Source organism: Aspergillus viridinutans (assembly GCF_018404265.1).
Source record: "Aspergillus viridinutans IFM 47045 DNA, scaffold_9, whole genome shotgun sequence".
Taxonomy (NCBI): Eukaryota; Fungi; Ascomycota; class Eurotiomycetes; order Eurotiales; family Aspergillaceae; genus Aspergillus; species Aspergillus viridinutans.
This window is the reverse complement of record NW_025091225.1, coordinates 1,085,529-1,102,541: the sequence shown is the minus strand read 5'-3', so window position 1 is coordinate 1,102,541 and position 17,013 is coordinate 1,085,529. Positions and strand designations below refer to the sequence as shown.

Below are 17,013 nucleotides of genomic sequence, written 5' to 3'. Positions count from 1 at the left end.
CATCTGAGTCCAGGGAGTCTCTGATGGGTGTATTTTGCGGATGGCTTCGTGATAACAGTATAGACCCAGAGAACTTGTAGGTTTGCAAGGAGAGCTAGAAAAAGAATTAAGTGTAGGTGTCTTTTCCATATTAAGCTATCACTGATGGTGAATAGCGCTGGGAGTAAAGCAATCCATATGAAATCATATATAATAAACAATAGGAATCCGCGCAGGCAGAACAGCGGACCGGCGTGGACGCGTAAATGGTGGATTATGGTGCGAAAAGAGTCAGTGATGCCGGACTGGGGACTTTTGATCATGGCAATTGTTTGGATGACCATCGCGTAGGAGTATTGAACCTGTGGATATGAGTGAGCATCCGATCAATGTGAGGGCGTCTGGTATACTCACTAGACACCACAGCACGATGAAAGCTTCTGGGAACATTTTTGGTTGCTAGGGATAATCTAGGACTGACGGGCTTTTTAGACTTCAGGTGCTCTCCTACTCGGTTATCCCTCCGTCTTCCCGATGTCAGTTTATACTCTTCGATGGGTCCTGGACTCCGGCCATAACGCTAGGCCATGTGTGCTAAATAATTAAATAAGTTCTCTAGTGGCACACCAGGCAATCTTGTCGTCAGGATTAAGAATTCCTAGTTAAATAGATTATCTGGATGCTCCCCACAGCCTAAGAATCTCAGAATAGGTATTCTAGCAGCTGCAGCCATTTGCATAGCAATAGCCTCCTCTATGCTTATCTGATCTGTCCATTTCATAACTAGCCTAAATGATAGTTACATAATATACGCGTTAAATGGGACTTTAAACCATGTGCAGTGCCATTATAAAATTCGGGGCGGGCCGTCCGACTCCATAGAAGAACGCGAGAAAAATCGAATAGCAAGCATTCATATGTGATCGGAAACGTCATCATATCCTCCGCACAAACATAATGCTGAGAATATACAAAGGTAAATGGAGAGAAGTGGAAAAGAAGAGAAAATTCGGCGTCAGATCGGTCCGTCACCGCCATCGCGACTCGGAACCGGAACCACCCCAGGTCGGGGTCTTCCAGTGACTGCCTGTTGAATGTTTGGAGACAGTTCCTGTCGGCGAGTTCGAGCCGTTAGAGTAGACATATTCGCCATCGACGTATTGGATGCCGGAGAATGTGCTGCGGTGCTTGCGACGGGCATAGCGCTGCTCTAACCTGTAGAGCTCGATCTCTGCGGATGGGATGTTAGGAGACACATTGAGTTCGTGATTGTGTTCAGAGGGATATGGAATTGCTAATCGATAGCAGCGAGGATCCGAATGGACTTACTTGCTTGCAACTTCTCGATGAAACCCATTGTGTCTCAGAGGGACTCGGCTTTGAGTCGTTATCAATCACAAAGAACCGGAGATTAATGCGGTACTCGAATTCAAGACGGGCCCACGCCGTTCGCAAGGTATATGTATAAATATAAAGAGGTAGATTTATATATCAAGTTTGAGAGGTTGAAGTCAATTGAACGAGTGAAGACAGTACCTCTCAGGGGAGGGCTGAGAAAGAAAGTAAGATGAGGAAAAGAGGGGAAAACGGCGATAGGACGGAATCGAAGAAGAACCCTGGGGAAGAAAGGCTAAACGGGTCGTGGCGCGAAAAGTCTCTTTCAATAAAGGATGCCGAATCGTCGAGATAGCCAACCCAATAGGACGGTAGGTAGGTAGGTATCTGATTAATAGAAGAGCCGACGTGATAAGAAGGATATATGAATGATAGTGGGCTCAATAGTCTATGTCAAAAAAGAGCGATGGCTGGTTGATAGTATGCTGGACGGGAATATGGCAGCTGCAAAGAATGTGGGAAGCAATACAATTGGTGGTTGAGTGCACGCTAACCACAATAAAGTATGTAGCAAATCAACTATTGGCAATGAAAGAAATATAAAAAGAGGGAAGTATTACTGTAGTCTAGAGAGTTGTAATACTCCGTGGAAAGACACAAAAGAATGGCAAGCGATCAGATGGAAGCAGAGGGAAAGGGGAGTTTGTGAACAACAGGAGAGAGAAGTAGATACGATGCTCCATACCGTAGTAGACAACAGACGGCTGCCCAGACTACCAGCAAAGAACAGGGCACTGTACCTGACTTAGTGAGTGTCTAAACCAGCATGAGCCTAGTAAATCCCGAATAGTAATTCCTAGTGCGGAGTTCGCCATGGAAAAATAGCGAAAATACGTGGCCGAGGGGGAAAATGACGCGAGGCTAGTCCTGGAACGGACTAGCCAGGGGTCTCAGTCCCACTTTCCCTTGGTTCCGCTTGCCCATTTTGGGCGTAGTTCAAGGCCCGCGAACCCGCCTAAGGCCCCAACGCGCCTCCAAGTCCTTCCAGGCCGACTTCTCGGCCAGTCTGGCTGATTTCTGGCGTTCTCGTTGGTGTCTTTGTGCGATGGACCCAAATGGTGCAATACTCCGTACTCCATATCGTATGAAACCATGGGGGATATTGAGCCGAGCGGGAACAAGTGCGCTGGTGGTCTAAAAACCATGTGGCGCGCACGGATGGAAAGAGGGAAAGATAGCGATGCTGCGATAGCGGGAATTCATGGAAGAGTTCATCTATCTCGTACATTAGACTGACAACCGTCTTCTTCTAATAAAATATTTTTAGTGGTTATGAGTCCGTCAGCATCGACAGCATTTAGGCAAGGATTTTGTTCTGCTGCGGAGTATAGTGACGTTGTCCAGTGTTTTCTGGGTTACACACTCGATCCCCACGTTGGCTGGGATATGGACTTACCTGCTTCAACGCCCAAGACACTCCTTCTGTACAATTTGTTATGGTGGCTAAATCAATCTAACAAATCCTTTTTGCGAGATCTCACTCTGGATGAAGCCTCGTCCTCAACGGAATTGATCGGTTCGTCACTTGTATAATGTTTACATACACTTCGCTCAGAGAAAAGCAAGCTCGATCAACGGTTTTGTACCCTCGTCTAGCTTAGACAATCATATACGCTGTACGGAGTACAGTCGCATCAATCCAGAATTATATATGTACATCGATTGACCCGATCGACAATAATCAAAGGAAGTTTAAGGAGGTATTTTATTATTGTTGCGCTTTTGGCCCGGGCGCCATATCCCTTTCTTTCGGCTCCACATCGTCACGCTCAGTCTCCCGTTCAAGCTCGAGATCTTGTGCCAGAGACATTTCTTGGGCTGCACAATCCATCATTAGCTCCAGTTCAATCCGTATGTTCATATTCCTGCCGAGTATACTCACCATTCCACAGCTCAGCATAAATGCCATTCAGATCCAACAATTCTCGGTGGGATCCCATTTCTGCCACACGACCATCCTTGAGAACGAGGACCTGGTCGCTGTCATAGATAGTCCGCAGTCGGTGCGCCACGAACACGCTGGTGCGCTTCTTTTCTTTCAAAATGCTGTTGATGTTTTGCAACAGTGCCTGTTCCGTGTATGTGTCGAGGGCGGAGGTCTGTATTCTTTCAGTCAGCTACTTCATCACTCAAAACCAAACTTGAGTCCTCGCATATCATACCGCTTCATCAAAGAACAATAGCTCCGGATCCTTCAGAATCAGGCGAGAGATGGCTAATCGTTGCTTCTCACCCCCTGAAATCATCATACCTCTTTCTCCCACCGCAGTCTGATACCCTTCGGGCAATTTCTGAATCAAACCATCAATGCGTGCTCGTTGAGCGGCCTTGCGCACTTCCTCATCGGTTGCATCGATTCTTCCATAGCGGATATTATGGGCAATGGTGTCATTAAACAATGGCGTATCCTGCGGCACAACTCCAATCGCTTTGCGCAAGCTCTCAAGAGATACATCACGCACGTCTTGATCATCAATCAGGATTCGACCCTCCTGGACATCATAGAATCGGAATAAGAGTCTCAGGATAGTGGACTTGCCGCATCCACTAGGGCCCACGATAGCAAACTTCTGTCCTGCAGGAATTGTAAAGCTAGCGTTCTTGAGGATAGGACGGTCGGGGTGATAGCCGAAGGTGACATTTTCAAACTTGATCTCGCCTCCTTTGTGGAGCTGGAGCGGTTTGGCGTTGGGCTTCTCCTTGATGTTGACGTTGACCTTTTGCAAATTGAACAGCGTCTCCATATCTAGCAAAGACTGACGAAGTTCACGATACACTGATCCGAGGAAATTAAGTGGTACTGAAAGCTGAAAGACCAGCTGATTCACCATAACCAGGTCGCCGACAGTCAAGTTTCCGTTGGCGACTCCGTTGGCGGCAAGATACATCATTGCGGCCAGTGCGCTCGAGAATATCATATTTTGGCCGGAATTCAGAAAGGCAAGAGACGTCGTCACCTTGATGGAGGCATCCTCATAAGCCTTGAGTGCCTTGTCGTAGCGCGCCACCTGATACTGTTCATTGTTGAAGTACTTGACAGCTTCGTAGTTGATCAGAGAATCGACAGCCACCGTCGCTCCACGGTTATCAGCTGCATTAGCCTGTTTTCGAAATTTGGTTCGCCAGGCAGTAGTTGTGATGGTGAAGGCAGTGTATGCGACCATCGTTGCCGCTGTGATTGCAGCGAATTGGAATCCGTATTGATATGTCTAGCACTATTAGTCGCCGGGCAGTCCTGCCTACGATCAATTACTGCGACTTACCAGGATACCGCAAACGAGCGAGATTTCCAGAGCAGTAGGTACCACATGGAAAACCATGGACGTCAGCAAGAAGCTGATACCTTTCGTTCCACGATCAATTGCTCTTGTTAATCCACCAGTCTGGCGGCTGAGGTGAAAGTTGAGATCCAACCGCAGCAAATGCTCAAAGACATTCCGTGCAACCCTGCGAATTGCTTTCTGAGCCACGCTCGCGAAGACAGCGTTGCGAAGCTCTTGAAATATAGTAGCCCCGATTCGGGTAGCTCCGTCTAAAAAGCGTTTTTGTTAGACTTGATTGTATAGTTACCCGCCAAGCAGCTATCGCTTACAGGCAATAATCATTGAACCAGCCACAGTGTATGCTGTTCCGCCGACAGTCGCAAAGTCGATATTCATCGAATCCACGATGCTTTTGAAATAGAAGGGAACTTCCACGTTCAAGATCTAGGCCCCTTTTGTGAGCTGTCGCTTGATCTTTTTTTTTTTTTGCTTCAAAGACCTCTTACCTTTGCTCCAACCAACAATGAAAGCGCAGTCCCGACGCGAAGCTTGGTCCCCCAGTCATCCTGCATTATACAAAATCAATACCCACGTATTGCCAGAATATGAAGGCCTCACGATGCCTTACCTTTGGCCAGAGATACTTGGCCATTTCCTTGATGATAGCCCAGTCTGCCTTCCTTTGTTCCTTTTTCCCAACCGTCGCCTCGCTGAGGAGGTCTTTCTTCGCGGCCGTCGCATTCCGTGAATCTTTCGGTGGGTTCACACTGGCGGATGCCGGGGTGGGTATGGGGTTCGCAGTCTTCAATTTCGATGCAGGATCTTTAGGTATCTCCTTCCTCGACGGGCCGTTGGCTGAGGTAAATGCTTTAAACTGTATCCCGTAGCAAGCGGTGGCCCACAACGCTGTGCGCGGAACGGCGAGACCACCGCGGGCGAAGCGCCTGGGGAGACGCAGACATGGCGATCGAGCTGCTCCGGGCAGCATTATGGCCGTAGATCCTATCTGACGACGGTCTTCACTGCGATGTATTGTCAGGAGACCATCATAGAGGCGTGTTCTTGGGTGTAAATAGCTGGCTGGCCATGCAAACCGCCGGGTTCGGAGGTTGAGCTCGGCGGGGACAATCTGCGTAGCTCGTGAGGTACTCCCGGATTCAGTTACCCTCTTGGCATGAGATACTACAGTACTCTGCTAGATCTAATCAACAACTTCTGCGGAAACTCAAGAAAGATGATAATAAAAAGAAGGAGATCCTGAAGACATTCAGAAGCACGTAATGGCAGAGATAACATCAAAATGCGTTGCTCTGTCGCAATCGCCAATTTGCTTCTTCCGGTAATTACACATGAACGCGGTATTACAAAAGCGAGCGCAATTTCTCTGCACTGTGTTTTCAGATCCATAAAGTGCTTATAATCAGTTCATGCTTGATTAAGTACAAATCCACCAACAGGAAAGAATGAACATCTATTTCCTGCTGCAAGATCCCAAATCCTAGCTGGAAATAAGAAGGTGAGTGCAGGTTTATCGCGTAGCAGGGCCCTTTTCGCATGTGACATCACAGCACCGCATTAGAGGAGATGTTTACACATTTTGGGTGGGCACACAACAGTATCTCCTATGACTTGCTTCATTGGTAGAAGCAATTGAAAGCTGCTCAGTCCATCATCAAGCTCCTAGATATCTACATAAAGAATCCCCAGCGACATTCGAGTTTATGCTCATAGAAGAGCAACCTCCAAGGCGGTGTTGAATCCCAGCCAAGCGCTTTACCCAATTGGGAATCTTGAAATCCGGGCAATCGAGGAGCTCACTCACGGCCGGCCCCATGGTCTGACACTCGCTTTTCTGCAACACATCTTGAAAATTTGCTGTAGTTTCAAGGATGAGTCAACCCTTGAGAGGAGGTGTTCGGACTCTATCCTCCATCCGAGCCGGCCCTCCGCGGGTGCGACGGGATGTTGCATCGCTTCCGCGATGGCAGACGAGATGCGTCCAAATCCGCGCGGCGCCTTCCGAGCGACCAGGAGCAGTTAATGGGGATCAGTTCGCCATTGTCGACACACCAAGCTCGGCACAATCAGCAGGTATGTGCATACCGAGACGATAGCGCCATTTGCAGTTGTCTTGAGCGCAGACACCCTCGCTAACAGCGTTTGAGACAGATGCGCGTTTCGATGTCATTGGCGCACCCTACTCTTTGCTCTCAGTTTCGCTTTCCGCTTCACAGAATCTTTACACTCGACGAGGGACACTGGTGGGATTAAGTGGGAAAGCAGACAATGTACGAAGGAGACCTTTCATTTTCCACGCTGTCGTCGAGGTCGCCCTGCTGACTGCTCTCGGCTTGATTTACAGGTTGTTTCGACGTTAAGCGTTCTTGAGCCTTTCCGAAGAGCCGCAGTCGGCATACCATTTCTCTACCAGAAGGTCTGGACCTATAAGATATCAGGCGCGAACGAGTCATTGCTGAAATCGGGCTAGGTATCTTCGGCGAGTCCAGTAACGGCGTTGGTCTCCGTTCGATCCCCAGTCACCTCTTTCGCGGTTGTCCGCCTCGATGGCTCGGTGGACTGGATGATTGCTCAAAGACGAGCATTGCTCGCCTGGACTGGTCGCACTCTCACTGTCCGGCCAACGATCAACACAAACCTGGTCCGTTAACCCTATATATCTATGCAGGGAGACTGCGCTAACTTGAGCAGAGCTTGGCCCACTGGGGTAGTTCAGAGGTGACGGGACGAGGGCTGCTGGCACTGGTTGGCGCGGGCCAAGTATATTCAGTCGAGTTGAAGGCCGGGGAACAATACATTGTACACCCCAGGTACGCACGTCTTTCTTCTTTTGACGCATGTAGCTCTAACACATAGTAGTAATGTGGTGGCCTACACCATGACCTCCAACCCACCACGCCCATACCGTTTCAAATCGACAACACTGAAATTCCAGGTTCCAGGCCTCAAGAGTTTGCCGAGTCTCTTCCAGAACTCCAAGTTCATTCGGGACATGGCAGACTCAGACACATGGAAGACGACAATGAAAATACTGCACAAGGTTCGCACATGGTCGCGAATGACCATCTGGGGAGACAGGGTATGGGCTCACCTGCAATCGTCTTGACTCCATGAACTAACCGTACATGTGACCAGCTTTTCCTCCAATTCGACGGCCCTGCAAAGATCCTCTTGCAAACCCGTGGACCTCGTATCAATGATATCATGTCTGCCCGTGAAATCAACGAAATCGCGGATACGCCAAGAGGATTGACCTTCGACCCTACAAAATCTACTGAACAACCACGGGTAGCTGGGGAGGAATTCAGAAACGTCGCTCATGAGGCTGTCAATGCAGGTCCTGGGCCGTCGCGGACAATCGAGGAACTGGAAAACGAGATGAAAGGGATAAGCCAGAGTATCGCGACGCTCACCAAGGAGGGGAAAGTTATCATTGAAAAGATCGCTGAGAAGAAGTAAGATGCAGTATTTCTATACATGAATTCAACAGCGACTCACTTGGGGGTTTTTCCATTTTGCAGGTTCGATGTACTATAGAACAAGACAATTATCTTCTTCCGATCTTACAAGCTGTCCCCCGCCTCTAAATGAAGAGATTTTGACCCATTTTGTCATTGTGCCATATGCCTACTCGAGCAGACTATGCTCTTGGGCCAAAAGAGCCAGGAGTCTTAGAACAAAACCCAACATGTATTGGCTTTATTGATCCTGCAACGGTATGTACGTAGTGTCCTGGGGCAGGTCGTTCGAGTCCAACGTCCTTTCATTTTTCTTCTGGCTGTTGATCCCTTATCATTGGCCATGGCAAGCAACTTACTCAGTACCTAAGTTATCACGATAGGGTCCTACCAGGTAGAATCCATCGAAATACTTAACTAAGCTACCTCCACCTATAGTCATGCTTCTCTAGACGGTTGCGCACTCATGGCCTGAAGCTTTGACTGTTATTCCTCTGCCTCGAAAGCTTATTGTACCAGTAGAACAACCTGCTTGCCCACAAGTGGTGTCTGATCAAGATTACACAGAAAGAGTATTTGATGCATATTATTTCACATATGACGTCGATTGCTGATATGCTTTGACGTCTCGACTAGCGAGGCAGGTGCCTCATATCTGTATTCCAGAGCTGCGGAAAGTATCTTCCCGTGCGGAGTCACTGTTCCGCGCTTCACCAAGGACCAGAGCCTGGCCTGCATGGAGGCCTTGGGACCATGTTCGACATATGGCTAGGGGTGGCTGTTTGCAACCATCTGCCGCAACGGGATGCGGATGCTACGAAAGACAATTGGCGAATGAGGGGGGTCTATCAGAAAATAAAAACCGTCCTCTAATCCTGCTGAGAGTACACCACAAGAATCAGCCAGAACAGATGACCTCACCTGGCAACTGTCCCCGCCTTGCTCGTAAAGGATAGCGAAGCGTGCCGGGCGAATCCGGTTCATCTGGGCTCTCTTTACTTGGGCTTTTGGTTCTGGTACGCTTTGAGCGCTTTGGCTGGCAGCTTTCAAGAAGATCGTCATCACTGTAATGAGCTAGGCTCTCTTCAGGCTCTTCATAATCTTCGTCAGATTCGGCAGCTTGGCGTTTTGTGCCTGCACGTGCTGGCTGTTTCTTGATCGACAAGATGCTTCCGAGGCCGGTTTTGTGCGCTGAGGGCGCTTGGCCAGTGAACTCGGTCTGCTGCTCGCGCTGCCTGCTCTGAATGCGGTCTTTCAGAGTGGCAATCTTGGTCGCGAGCTTCTCGTTCTTTGGAAAGAAAGGGAGCGCCAGCTGATACATTTTCAGGGCCGAAAAGTCCTCCCCTCGCGCTTGATGTTGCTTGCCCATGAGTAGGTACGAAAGTCCTTCGGCTCTGGCGTCCTCTGTGCCTTCAATCCGCTGCTCCAGTATTTCCAGACGTTTTTGCAGTTGTTCATTCATCTCACAGACTTCACTCTGCTTCGATTGCTCACTGACAGCCCGCGCGGCAAGGATCTCCTCAACTTTCTTCTCGACCATTTCTTCAATCATGGCTGTGGAGATTTCTTCCTGCCGTTTGCTAGGCAGAGATGTCTGCGCGATCCGAGTAGTCTTCGATGTTCGGTTCGGGTGTGCTCCGTGAAGACCAGAACTCAATGAAGACCTCTTCGGCCCATCAGCGCGTTTAAATTGCGCCGAATTTCTAGAACGGGACTTGTCCGAGTATACGTGGAACGCTTTCACCGGCTTGCCGTCACCAGGTTGCGATGTATCTTTGTTAGTTGGTACAGTCAAGTTGACATTAACAGAGGCCGTCAATGGCCGAAGAGGCTGCCGCTGAGCATTTGCCGTTGAGGCTCGTGCCACGACCCTCGGTGGTCCTTTGAACATAGGCTCATTCTCCACTTCGCGAACTTCGATCTTCTTGGTGCGGTTTGCGAAATTTAGAGAGCTGAGGGTATCTAGGTGATAAGATTTGATTGGCGCGAGGTTGAGGATCATAACGGTCAAGCCATTGTTCTGGCCCAAAGATAATATCCTCGTCATTTTCGACTCACGATATGGAATTCGTTGTTGCTTCTTGCTGATTGCTTCTACGCATTGCGCAAGAACGAAAAGACTTTTGTTAATACTGGCCGATTCAACCATGCGTTCCTTGTCGTTGTCCGTCCGGCGGTTATCCTCTGACCCAGCGAGATCAATAGCACATGCAGTGCTGATGCGAACCTGGTCACTGGAGCTGATGGTCACTTTCACACACAGAATGGCGTGCGATCGGGATGAATGAGCATTTAACTAAAACACAGTTAGCCTCGCCTAACATATCCTGGTTTTCGAAGCCATGTCTATTGACCTTTGTTGCAGATGTGGATCTGTTGATATTTGCGTGGTCGTACAGGTTCTCGAATTCTTTCAGGCTGGTACACGGTTTTTCCGTCAAGCCTACGACTACAGTCTTCCCGCCATTGTCCCGAAGAGGCAGCCCTGCTAGTGTCCTCTTCTCTGGGGGTTCGAATAGATCGAAGACTTTGTCATTGTAGATCTCATAGTAGCTCAAGGCAACCTTGACAGTTGTTTCTCCTTCGCTGTCCTTCTCGATCTTCCTGTTGCGTCTGTATATGCTACTCAGAAGACGCGGAATAACACCTCTCTCCGCCAGGCTTTTACCGCCTCGCATAGTATGTGTTTTCCCCGTTCCGGTGACCCCATATGCAAATATTGTGACATCGAAGCCGTTGAAGAGGTGCTTGACTGTGGGAGCAACTGAAGGAATAACGTCAGTCTATCATGGCGGTTAGATCAGAGGAATGCATGACGAACCCTCGGCATCATACAGCTCTTGTTGCGAGGCATCTGCATCATAAACGGCATTGAACTGGAAAGAGTATTCCTCGTTTTCGTTCTTGGGGTTGGGGATCCTGACAACTGTATCTCGGTCCCTCAGTTTTGCAACCGCCGAATTGCCCCGGGAGCTCTTTTGGTCGCCCTTTGGCGGTAAAGTATGACTTGACGGACCAGTGCGAAGAATTACATCTTGCTCACGCTCCGCTTTCAGAAGTGGCCTAACACGGGCCACAACCCGAACACTCATATTATCTGTTAGGTCCTCGTTCTATCGGCCTTCTCGTTTGAAAATGCAGTTCCCACGCGGCTGGAAGTACCGTTGATCGAGATCTGAGTTAATAGGTCGACCGTGTGTGTTCCTCCAGTTCAGAATAAACTAGAGGTGACCTCCAGGGTTCTTAGGTTTCGCATAGCAATGAGGCGCTCGAATCACTCCGCGAATGTTGCACGATCAGGGTAGGAGAATATAATCCAAATCAGAGCAAGGTGCAGATACGTTGGACTCGATAAATCAAAGACACAAACCCACAAACTAAAGCCAATGGAACCACGATTAGAGCGAGAAAGAAAAGAGCGCTTAGCGAAATACGCTTCACTGCAAAAATAGACCCGCTAAGCAACTTTGGACTGAGTTGCTGTCAGAGAGGTTACTTACTCGGCCGTGCTCTTGGAAATAGGCAGGGATCGTGCTCACCTGGTGCGATGCTTAGCGGTCAAGCGCTGTTGGCACGGCAACCTCGCACGCATCTTACTAGTACGATGGTGGATATGGAGAATATCCATGTCAGTGCGATTTGCAATTAGATAGGGGGTCAATCAGTTGAATCAGGAGTTTGTTTAGTAATGTCTTTTATAAGTACGGAGTAGTTAGTGGTTTTCTATTCAATCCGAAGCAAACATTGGCACACTCAATGATTGCCTACTACTCATTGATCTCACTTGAGAATCCAGGCATACCTCTATCTCTGCCCTTCACATAGAATTGAGCAGCTGCTTGTTTTATTTGACCTTTCTGTAAGCGCTACGACGCAGGTGCATAAACAACTAATGGTGGAAATCGAATCCTCAAGTACCAGAGGTACGGCTGTGATAATCAGTCCTGGAGGAAGAAGAATATATAATCCACATGTGCTGCGGGCGTCAACCACCTGTAATGAAATTGGAGTCTTATGAGGAACCCAGTATCTACATGATATACACCATGCTTGAATGCGATCTCAGTTCTTCAGGTGATCATCTCTTTACCTGCGGCGATGCCAACTTCATCCAGGTTCCATTCTGTTTATCGAGACATTCCCTAATGATGTACTTACTCCCTATGAGATCATCGCTAGTCCTCCGGACACTTATTGATTATGCCAACAACCCAGCAACGTCGGACAGATTTCCCGAGGATTATAGAATTGTAAATATCTCTGCTACTCAGCTCTCGAACTAAGAGCATCCCACCCGATAATTATATCTGGAGCGAGTGTTTGTGATTTACTGGGAAAGCTGGAGTGTTTTGGTAGACTGTGAACTTCGGTTAGACTTGTGGGGTCTGATTGGCCCAAGGGGAACAGCAGCCGCAAAGGCCACCGTACACCATCCATTTCGAAGGAACCTCCATTATCTACCAACAGCTATCCCAAACTCTGCCAGAACACGTCGACTGCATTCGTGTGCGGCATCTGCCTATGATACCTTGGATTCGTCTTCCACGTTTGTCTGAAGCGTGACCCTGCTTGTTGGTACGCGGATTGCCCCGATTCTTTGATCATCTCCCCGCCCCTCGCTCGAGACAAGTGCTGACTAGTAAGGTAGTGAAGCTGTGACAAGTTGCGCGACCATTCAAGATCCCTTAGCCTCCGCCTTCGGAATTCGCACGGATTGAACAACTTAATATTACTCATACACAAAGAAGTCACGCGTCGTCCTTCATGGCATCACCACAAGGGGGCTATCCTCCCCAGGAAGGGTACGGTCAACCCGCCGGTTATGGGTCTCCCACTCAGCAACACGCGGGCATGGCCGCCGGAGCTCCCCCCCAAGGTCATGCAGGTGGTAAGAAGAAGCGAGCATATGCTGGAGAAGCCTTTGAAATTGGATCTGGTGCCAATGCTGCTCTTGGGGGACAACTCCCCGCTGGTGGCAGTTACGGTGCATATCCCCCTCAGCCGCCGGCTGCGGGATATCAACAACCTGTATACGGGGCGGACCCAAGTCAGATGAATGCAGCAGCGCCGGGGTATACTGCCCCTGCTGCTCCAGGAATCGCACAGATGACCCAGCAGTTCGGCGCGATGGGCGTGACCGACCCCCACCTCATGCCGCCGCAGCCTCCGCAGGCCGCCGTGGCTCCTCAGGCTCCGCGCCTCGTTCCCCTCAACCAGCTCTATCCTACAGACCTTCTCACTCAACCATTTAATGTCGCGGAGCTTGACTACCCTCCGCCGCCAATCGTTCTCCCGCCAGGTGTACGTCACTCGCATGATCCGACCCAGGAAGTGAAATTGCTGACCGCCTCGTTTTCTAGACCAGCGTTTACCCATCTCCTACAGCGAATTGTCCTCCGAAATATGTCCGATCGACCTTGAATGCCGTGCCGACAACGCACTCTCTCCTCAAGAAATCTAAGTTGCCGTTTGCCCTTGTCATTCAGCCATATGCCGCTCTGCATGATGCGGAAGACCCGATTCCAGTCATTCCAGACCAGGTTATCTCGCGGTGTCGACGCTGCCGATCCTACATCAACCCATTTGTGACCTTTCTGGACCATGGCCATCGCTGGCGCTGCAATATGTGCAACCTGACAAATGATGTGCCCCAGGCGTTCGATTGGGATGCTGCTTTGCAGAAGCCTGCGGACCGCTCCCTGCGACCTGATCTCAACCACGCGGTAGTCGAATTCATTGCTCCCCAAGAGTACATGGTTCGTCCTCCTCAGCCGCTCGTGTATCTTTTCCTGATCGACGTGAGTTATGCGTCCGTCACAAATGGTCTTCTGGCAACTAGCGCAAGGTGCATCAGGGAAAGCCTCGACAGGATCCCCAATGCGGACCGTCGGACTCGGCTGGGTTTCATCGCAGTCGACTCTAGCCTTCATTACTTCAGCATTCCCAGAGACGGTTCGGAGAACTCTGATCCAAGAATGCTCGTTATCAGCGATCTGGACGAGCCTTTCCTCCCTATTCCGGGCGACCTCCTGGTGACTCTGAGTGAATGCCGAGAGAACATTGAGACCTTCCTCGACAAACTACAGGAAATGTTCCAAAACACCCAGAATAATGGTTGTGCCATGGGATCGGCTCTGCGGGCTGGCTACAAGTTGATCGCTCCGGTGGGAGGAAAGATGACCGTGTTGAGCTCGTCTTTGCCCAATGTCGGACATGGTTCCCTGACCATGAGAGAGGATAAGAAAGTCCTCGGGACGAGTAAAGAGAGCAGTCTCCTACAGACGGCGAACAGCTTCTACAAGAGCTTCGCTGTCGAGTGCTCCAAGGCACAGGTCTCAGTGGACATGTTCCTGTTCTCTTCCCAATACCAGGATGTGGCATCCCTCAGCAACCTGCCGAGATATACTGGCGGACAGACATACTTCTATCCCGGATGGAATGCAGCACGGGGAGAGGACGCGATCAAATTTGCTCGTGAATTCTCCGATTACTTGTCTTCAGAGATTGGGCTTGAAGCCGTCCTCCGTGTCCGTGCTACAACTGGGTTACGTATGAATACCTTCTATGGCAACTTCTTCAACCGCAGCTCCGACCTATGCGCCTTTCCCGCGTTCCCTCGTGACCAAGCATACGTTGTTGAGGTTGCTATTGATGAGACCGTCACCAAGCCTATTGTTTGCATGCAGACTGCTGTCCTCCACACTACATGCAATGGCGAGAGAAGGATTCGAGTATTGACCCTCGCTCTTCCCACAACGCAGAACCTTGCCGATGTATACGCATCGGCAGACCAACAAGCAATTGCGACTTACTTCAGCCACAAAGCTGTCGAGCGGGTTCTTTCAAGTGGACTGGAACCTGCCCGTGAGGCCCTACAAGCCAAGGCTGTGGAACTTCTGTCGACATATCGGAAGGAGCTTGCTGGTGGAAGCGTGAGCGGAGGCGGCCTACAATTCCCTGCCAACTTGAGAGGTCTTCCTGTTCTTTTCCTGGCGATGATCAAAAACGTGAGTTTCTCCTCCCCCCCTTTTGTTCTCCGGACCAGCCTGTTCTATCCTGGGTGAAACTGCCGACTGACATTGGCGTCAAAGCTCGGTCTTCGCAAATCCGCACAAATACCCACTGATATGCGATCTGCAGCGCTGTGCTTGCTGTCAACGCTCCCTCTTCCTCTTCTCATTCAATACATCTACCCGAAGATGTATTCACTACATGACATGCCTGACAATGCAGGATTGCCAGACGAGCAGACTGGCGAGATTGTTCTCCCTCCTCCAATCAACCTGTCTTCTGAACGCATCGTGCCGTACGGTCTTTACCTGATTGATGACGGACAGACCCAGTTCCTCTGGATCGGGCGTGACGCAGTGCCCCAGCTCCTCCTTGATGTCTTCGGTCTGCCTGACAAGTCGCAACTTCGCGTGGGCAAGCAGAACCTCCCGGAGCTTGACAATGACTTCAATCAACGAGTGCGGGCGGTCATTGAGAAAAGCCGGGACCACCGGTCCAAGGGCGTTGGCAGCATCGTGGTGCCTCACCTGTATGTGGTCAAGGAAGATGGAGAGCCAGGTCTTCGACTGTGGGCCCAGACGATGCTCGTGGAAGATAGGACCGACCAGAGCGTCAGCCTGGTGCAGTGGATGGGTTCTCTGCGAGAAAAGGTTTGAGAAAGCCCCAATTTCTTTTGAGGTCTTCCCCATTTCACTTCGACACAGTCGCTGTCCAACCTCATCCTGACTGACGCGCTTGATCACGCCTATAGGTTGTCCAGTAATGATAATCTTTACAAAGTCTGATAATTTTTATGGCAAATACATCAACAATTCTAGTGGCCATGTCATTTTATTCTGAAACGAGCGGCACTGGAGCCTTGACTTATCATTTGGAGTAGATCCTTGGTCTCATTGTACCATTATTTCAATACTCAGTGTGAGGGTCACTTTTGGTGTGATGAGAACGGCTTCTTTTCTTACAAGTTACCATATGTGCATACAGAATCCAGATCTAGTAGACCGTGTCTTCTCATCCTTGCTTTCCTTCCTCACGTCCAGTCATCTTCTGCCTTTAACTGGAATGGTCACGAGGGAGCATGTTGTAGTGAGTTAAATTTCTGTGCTGAGTACTTTGTAAGTAGGGAGGTACGTGGGGACATAGGTATGCCCCCTAAAGCTGCAGTCCGTTGGCGCTCATCACTGGGCCTTGTGTCTCATGGCACACGAGCTGCACTTGCCCTGGCAGCTGTGACTCTGTGTGGCCGCTTATGCACGGTAGACTTTTGGTCACAGCTTAGCATTGCTGACATTGGGCAGTGAGCAAAATTGACTGGTAGATACCTATCCAACATCTGGTGATTGTGACGACCGTACTCGGCAGTAGCGTCAAGTGCAGTGTCCGACCTGTGATCGCACAGCCTCCTCACCCGGCCAACATTTGGTGGGAATAAGATGGTGGGTTGTAAGCTGCTAGTAAGAAATTGAAGGGAACAGCCTGTAACACGCTGTAAGGGTGGGACCATCATGCGGTGTCCATCCGTACGAGATGCGGCTTTGGCGCTGTGGCGGCTAAATATTTGGGTTTTGTTGGTTAGCTATTTACCTGCTTGTTAGCTTGTTTGAAGGCGACTAGTGTCATTGGCATGGTTGGATTGAAACACTGGTTGAGACAGAGTTGATCGAGACGGGATTCCGATACATCCAAGTGGATCGTGGCCAGTAACTTGTCTCAATGTTCTCTACTGCTCCTTCGTAGTTGTAACCATACACTATGTACTCCGTACTGACCTTGAATGACCCAATTATGGAAGCCTGACGCTTAAATGTGCTATTAATGACAGGCTGAGAAGTGACAGCTTGTTTCCTCTGTGGTTCCGAATCAAAGGCGCTTTTCTCCTCTATCCTTAG

At 49.7% G+C, this 17,013-nt stretch overlaps 5 protein-coding genes across 5 annotated transcripts; 2 read left to right on the top strand and 3 right to left on the bottom strand.

Annotated features, from left to right (window-relative positions):
• Positions 1 to 1,007: 1,007 nt before the first annotated feature.
• On the bottom strand, positions 1,008 to 1,336 carry Aspvir_009991 (uncharacterized protein; the record flags this gene model as incomplete). The annotated part of the gene is made up of 2 exons (XM_043273128.1): positions 1,008 to 1,210; positions 1,309 to 1,336. The coding sequence occupies 2 exons, from the start codon at positions 1,334 to 1,336 to the stop codon at positions 1,008 to 1,010; spliced, it is 231 nt and encodes a 76-aa protein (XP_043129063.1).
• A 1,746-nt stretch (positions 1,337 to 3,082) lies between these two features.
• On the bottom strand, positions 3,083 to 5,625 carry atm1 (ATP-binding cassette Fe/S cluster precursor transporter ATM1; the record flags this gene model as incomplete). The annotated part of the gene is made up of 7 exons (XM_043273127.1): positions 3,083 to 3,192; positions 3,257 to 3,473; positions 3,537 to 4,583; positions 4,638 to 4,906; positions 4,967 to 5,081; positions 5,144 to 5,203; positions 5,266 to 5,625. 7 exons carry the CDS (start codon positions 5,623 to 5,625, stop codon positions 3,083 to 3,085), a joined length of 2,178 nt encoding a protein of 725 aa, XP_043129062.1.
• A 901-nt stretch (positions 5,626 to 6,526) lies between these two features.
• Positions 6,527 to 8,114, top strand: Aspvir_009989 (AIM24 family protein; the record flags this gene model as incomplete). The annotated part of the gene is made up of 7 exons (XM_043273126.1): positions 6,527 to 6,728; positions 6,807 to 6,925; positions 7,000 to 7,071; positions 7,126 to 7,296; positions 7,347 to 7,465; positions 7,515 to 7,734; positions 7,791 to 8,114. The coding sequence occupies 7 exons, from the start codon at positions 6,527 to 6,529 to the stop codon at positions 8,112 to 8,114; spliced, it is 1,227 nt and encodes a 408-aa protein (XP_043129061.1).
• Positions 8,115 to 9,011: 897 nt separating this feature from the next.
• Aspvir_009988 (kinesin family protein) lies at positions 9,012 to 11,205 on the bottom strand (the record flags this gene model as incomplete). The annotated part of the gene is made up of 3 exons (XM_043273125.1): positions 9,012 to 10,409; positions 10,468 to 10,877; positions 10,935 to 11,205. 3 exons carry the CDS (start codon positions 11,203 to 11,205, stop codon positions 9,012 to 9,014), a joined length of 2,079 nt encoding a protein of 692 aa, XP_043129060.1.
• Positions 11,206 to 12,877: 1,672 nt separating this feature from the next.
• Aspvir_009987 (COPII subunit SEC24) lies at positions 12,878 to 15,780 on the top strand (the record flags this gene model as incomplete). Its single annotated transcript, XM_043273124.1, has 3 exons — positions 12,878 to 13,414; positions 13,474 to 15,120; positions 15,205 to 15,780. The coding sequence occupies 3 exons, from the start codon at positions 12,878 to 12,880 to the stop codon at positions 15,778 to 15,780; spliced, it is 2,760 nt and encodes a 919-aa protein (XP_043129059.1).
• Positions 15,781 to 17,013: the final 1,233 nt, after the last annotated feature.